The sequence below is a fragment of the Limulus polyphemus genome, unplaced genomic scaffold (genome assembly GCF_000517525.1).
Source record: "Limulus polyphemus unplaced genomic scaffold, Limulus_polyphemus-2.1.2 Scaffold2715, whole genome shotgun sequence".
Classification (NCBI taxonomy): domain Eukaryota; kingdom Metazoa; phylum Arthropoda; class Merostomata; order Xiphosura; family Limulidae; genus Limulus; species Limulus polyphemus.
In genome coordinates this window covers 83275-89417 of record NW_013668325.1, presented here as the reverse complement: position 1 = coordinate 89417, position 6143 = coordinate 83275, and the positions used below count along the sequence as shown (strand labels likewise).

The window sequence follows — 6143 nt, the reverse complement described above, 5'->3', positions numbered from 1 at the left end:
GTCGTAAAGATCAACAGTACATGTCTCCATATATAAGGTGAATGAGTTATACTTGAATTTTACAGTTCAATAATTGTAGCCAGAAATATACTAATTAACAGGTATTGATTAACCATAGCCAGGAAAACCAAAATAAACATTTTTTACAGAAACTTTGAGAACAACTGGTTATGTATAAATCGCAGACTCTGAAGTAGTAACTATACAAGATAACTACGGCATGACCCGTCTCCTTTGGATTGCTACTTTCAACCAATAGTGTACAGTCTTACAAATAAAAGGTTAACTCTTAACGGTGGTTGTTATTGGTCCAGAGCCGAGTCGGCTGTTGTGAGAATTCCACACTCGTGAGCGGCGCCATTGGTTCCGATTTCTGTAGCACGTGCAGTGGTATTAGTTAAGAGATGGTAAGCCGGTTTAGCTGGGTTTCATTTGTAAGCAAAGCGGGAAAGAAATAAGGGGTTTATTTGAACGAAGTTATGTTTTTTTATTTATAAGACTTCGGAAGTAGTGACAAGTTTTGGATGATGAACTATATTTTCAAACTGACGCATTTGTAAAAGAAAAGTTAATTGTATACTTACAACTCCCATGTAAACGTGTAACTTAATTATTCAAGTTCAGGTAAGTCGAGACTGGAATGTTAGAATTTGGTTTTGTTCTACAGAAAAACAGGAAAATCATAACTTAACAAAAAAAAAAAGAGAGAGATTTAGCCAGCATAAATTTTAGGATACTGCTTTTAACTTTCAGTAAATTTTAACATTTGACCATTACGTTGTTTTGTCTGTTCCCAAGCTCACTTGGCGCCATTTTAAACTTAGGAATTAAGATAAACACAATTAATGTCCAGATCTTTGCATAAAAAAATGCTATAAGCGATTTTAACAGAATAAATAGTTTGATTTAGACTATTCACATCCTATCAAAATGAGTAGAATGCGTGTCTTATTTTTTTCAGTTTGTTTTTTTTCCAGGCTCATTTGGCGCCATTGTAACCAGGATAAATAGTTATTCTCCATATATCCGATTAGAAACAAATGCTGTAAATGACTTTAACCGAATAGATAGCTTAATTAAGACCTTTATAATCCTACATAAAGGTTTGTTTGTTTGAAGTTAAGCACAATGGGCTGTCTGTGCTCTGCCCACCACGGGTATCGAAACCCGGTTTCTAGCGTTGTAAATCCGCAGACATACCGCTATGCTACTGGGGGGGGGGGGGGCTACTTGAAGGAATAAAATGTCTCTCTTTCTTTTTCTTTAGCAAACATTCAGCTCATGCAATTTATCAGTTGAGTTTGGATTCCAAAGTTAATTTATCAGTTGAGTTTGGATTCCAGAGTTAATTTATCAGTTGAGTTTGGATTCCAGAGTTAATTTATCAGTTGAGTTTGGATTCCAAAGTTAATTTATCAGTTGAGTTTGGATTCCAGAGTTAATTTATCAGTTGAGTTTGGATTCCAAAGTTAATTTATCAGTTGAGTTTGGATTCCAAAGTTTTCAAAAATAAAAATCTTTGTTTCCTTTATCCTACTAATTCATTATTTTTTCTGGAAATTATAAAGTTTGAAGGCATTGATCCGGTTCTCTCAGGAAATTTTTACTTGATGCTTTTGGTACAATCTATTTAATTCAGTACAATAGACACAAAATAGTTTCATGTTTCATGGACTTATTGTTATCATAGCTTCCTTTACAATGGAATGAGTTTCTTTCAGATATGATAGGTGCAGTTAGTTTAAAGGAGTTTAAGGGAAGGCTTGACAAATATTTGAATGATAAGGTCCGGTTTTGAGTGTTTTACTATTATTTTAAAGTTTCGTATAGTGAAGAAGACGTCCTAGATTGATCAATATTCTCCTTATGATGGTTGGAGACGACTTGAATGGGTAATGAAGAAAAAACTTTAATATAAGTCTAAAATAACAGCAAATGTACAACGTTTCGACAAGGTTTTGTCATCATCAGGTTACTAGTTTTTCTTCATTACCCTTTCAAGCCGTCTCCAACCATTATTAGTCTCAAAGTGGGTTCCTCGTCATCGAATTTAACGTTCTCCTTGTTGAGAAATCCCGATATACAATACGGTTTAGTCCTGATGTTTCAAAAAGTTTCATCCTTATTTCGAAAGTTACTCTTAGTTTAACTTAATGCCATCTTAAGTACAATCAAACATAACGTTTAATATAAAATTAATTTTCGCGTATATAACGTACAGCAGATAGAGTGACGGGTCTGTCACATATGACAGTCAACTATCTCGTGTTACTAAATCTTTACTCACTTTACGGTGTGTAATCACTTTATTGAAATAATTAATATTAATAGCAAGTCAAATTTTTCAAGGTGAACGTTATTTGTGTGCTGATATGAGTGTTGATACAATCCGGCCTATTTGTTTGTTTGTTGAATTTCGTGCAAAGTTACCCGACGGCTACCTGCGCCAGCCATCTCTAATCTATCAGGGCTAGACTAGATGAAAGGCAGCTAGCCAACACCACCCACCGCCAACTCTTGGGCTACCTGCTCTTTACCAACGAAAAGTGGAATTGAACGTCACTTTATAACACCCCCCTTAGCTAAAAGGGCGAGCATGCTCTGTGACGGGATTCGAACCGAAATCCAGTATATTATTCAGGACAGTATAGGGATTTATATTTTTCTAGAAAGTATGGTGATAGCTTTTTAAACTAGTAGTCATCAAAATGGTTTTGGTATATTTGGCAATAAGCTGTAGAATTTCGTTGTAAAAGTTTAAAAAAAAATGTTTATTCACAAATACTGTAGGTTTTTTTCCAAACCATAGTGTAGTTGTGGTATTTAAAATAAGATGATATGCTACAGGGATTGCATTTTTTTTTATATACGTACCTGAATTTCTTTATTATTTGGATTTCAGAGAGAGAGTTGGCACGATCGCTGAGTCAGATGGATCTGGAGATCTTTTTATCGGCTAGTCCTCCACTCTTCAAGCACGATGGTTTTAATAGTCTCAGCACCTTTCGCAACCAACACAAGTTGAATGGCTTTACGAATGTGTACACGTATCCAAACCATTCTAAAATGCCACCAATTCGTTCGTGTCTCCTGATGCGTGAAGATGATGTCACATTGGAGTCCAAAGATGAGGTAAAGGGCAAAAAACGCGTGTGGTTCGCTGACGATAAAGGATTAGCCCTCACGCACGTTCGATTCATGACGGAGCCCTCGGATTGCCCACCCAAATGGAGTGAAGAATTCTTAGAATGTATAACTCGAGGGGCAAGACCCCAGGTGAACGTGGAATATAAATGGGAACCATCTTTTACTCAGCCGGCTTCTGATTACATAGAGTTTAGAAACAAGTTGGAACTTAATTGCGTGTCTTTGGAAAATGTGATAATTAAAGACGATGACCAATTCACCGGTACCGTGAAAGTCAAAAATCTCTCTTTCGAAAAAGAAGTGTTTATCCGGATAACCTTCGATCGTTGGCTTAGCTACCAAGACGCGCCCGCCATGTTTGTCCCACATGGAATGGAATGTTCATCTTCTTACGATACGTTTTCCTTCTCGGCTGCAATTCCTTCGTCAGCAGCCAAGTTTGAAGTAATAGAATTCTGTGTATGCTTCAAAAATCAAACCTCCGAATTTTGGGACAATAATGGCGGTTCCAATTACAAGCTGGTCTTGTCCAAAATGAAACCCCAGGAATCACTTGATCTACAAAAGTTCGTCGACGCCTTCAAAGCAGAATTTGATTCCTGGACTGACTTTGCCAGTTGGAATCATTTGGTTACTGAAGGACCTTACTGGTAAACTCGACAAGGTTTTATTTAGAATTATGAAGCATTTAAAGAAAAATTGATTTACAATATTAATGTTTACATCAGCTAGTATGTATATTTTCAAGATAAATATAACAAAGAACAAAATCTTGCTTCAGTTAGTACAGTTTGGATTTTAAATTCAAGCACAAAGTATAATGTGGACTCTTGTAATATGCCGGAGAACGATGGAGAGAGATATATCAAGGGGATAAAAATCTCCGAGCATCCTTCTTGGATATACATATATTTGTGTAAGTGCATGTTTACCTTTCAAACTACCAATTGTTAAAATACGTCTGTCAATGACCGTAGCCGATCCACTTCAGCCGTTCTTTGGCTTTCTCGAACATGTGTTTGTTTGTTATTCTTTTGTGTGTATGTATGTTCCTCAATTGTGGACTCGCAACTCAAATATACCTAGTCACAGATCTGTCATCTCTGAAAATTCTCAAACGGATTTTTATGGTGAGTGTAAATTAAGTTTCACTATATTGTGATGTTAGTTTAGTGCTTACTTTTTATATCATTTGAATTTCTTTGTTCTGCTCAGTTTTTAAGTGGTAAGGTATTGAGAAGTGTCTTTTCTTATCAGTGGAACGTGTGTAAGATTTGAAAAGTGCCTTTTTGTCAGTGGAATGTGTTTTAAGTTGTTGAAAGGTGCTTTTCTTATCAGTGGAACGTGTGGTAAGATATGAAAAGTGCCTTTTTTGTCGGTGGAATGTGTTTTAAGTTGTTGAAAGGTACTTTTCTTATCAGTGGAACGTGTGGTAAGATTTGAAAAGTGCCTTTTTTGTCGGTGGAATGTGTTTTAAGTTGTTGAAAGGTGCTTTTCTTATCAGTGTAACGTGTGGTAAGATATGAAAAGTGCCTTTTTTGTCGGTGGAATGTGTTTTAAGTTGTTGAAAGGTACTTTTCTTATCAGTGTAACGTGTGGTAAGATTTGAAAAGTGCCTTTTTTGTCGGTGGAATGTGGTCCTTTTCGCGTGAGACAGCTGTCAAATCTCAATTTGTAGGTTTGAATGTATGTCCGGGAACTAGCAGGCGTCCTTATCTATATCCCTTTAAAATAACCCATGCATGATGAGGAGAGTAGGTTTTAAGAGTATCAGAACTCGAACTGGATTTAGGGGCGCCATATTTGAAACTATCTTCATATCCTGACTCACAAGCTAGTGGGGCCACACATAGCAATAAAGCGTTTAACTTTTTTTGGGGGGGCACAGACCCCATTGAGTACACTGGGGCCTCTGAGTGGGGCCATTGAACTCCTCAGCGGATTGCGGATATGTTACGGTAATATCCGTACAGAAAGTAGCTGGAAGATTTGGTAATCACATAGCATGTAAATGTTTTTCTTACAAGTTTATGGTGGTTTGTTTGTTGTTAGGCGCAAAGATACATAATGGGCTATATGTGCTCTGCCCACCAGTAGTATCGAAACCTGATTTTTTGTCGTTCTAAGCCTACAGATTTGCCGCTGAGCCACTGGGGGAGGGACACAGTTAGACAAGCGTATTCCTGGCAGTGGGAGGGTGTATTTCAGGAGGAATCTTCTCCGTAATTTGCTGTAAATGTTCTCCAATACGTTCGTTTTTACATCTTCCTGCTTTGATAAACAAATCACTTGACAGTCACGTTATGATTAGCATTTAAATACACACTTTTACATCCTTCTGGTATTTTTTACCAAAAAAAAAAGGCAAAATTCATAGTCTGGGAAGGAACATTTATGGTCAAAAGCGGCCCAAGCTTTAAAACTCAATAGAGGTATTATAAGATTAAAGTTTCTGTCTTTTTGAGATGAAGATTACTGAATGAAGGTCACTATTTTTTTTTTGATTCAAAAGAAAATGAATTTAAAGAAATTCTATTATCTGTCAGAGTTTTTCAATACGATTCATCATATGAAACATATACGATTAAATCTTGCAAGACGTTTATTTAGTTTACAGACTTACAACCATAAAATCCGGTGTTCGATTCACCCACTGCGGACAGACGGCGTTACCTTCAGGATTTTTGTTTAACGTACGCATTCTAGTTTATGTACTGGAGGTGTACAAGATAGTGCTTAAAAACTGAGTAAATATCGTGTTAAGTACACCGAGTTTGATGTTAACTCACGTTACTCGTAAAGTCTTCCGCGGGAGTAAAAAGTTCCCTAAACTTTGTCATGCCACGGTTTGAAACGGCGTAAAATTAAATTAATAACACTTCTTTAAATTTGGATCTTAGCTCTAATATCACCTCCAACATTGAGGAAGTGATATTATTAAAAAAAAAAATAGTTCTAGTACCATTGTATTGATTTGGAAAACATAAATAAATATA

The 6143-nt window shown here is 36.4% G+C and overlaps 1 protein-coding gene across 1 annotated transcript in view; it reads left to right on the top strand.

The window, feature by feature from the left end:
• Positions 1 to 405: 405 nt before the first annotated feature.
• The window catches only part of LOC106467713 (protein phosphatase 1 regulatory subunit 3C-B-like), an 11531-nt gene continuing 5793 nt past the window's right edge, over positions 406 to 6143 (top strand). Inside the window, exons 1-2 of the mRNA XM_022395903.1 lie at positions 406 to 624; positions 2901 to 4277. Coding sequence (XP_022251611.1) covers positions 2932 to 3801 — 870 coding nt within the window. The 5' untranslated portion in view covers positions 406 to 624; positions 2901 to 2931 and the 3' untranslated portion in view covers positions 3802 to 4277. The remainder of the gene's footprint in view (positions 625 to 2900; positions 4278 to 6143) is intronic.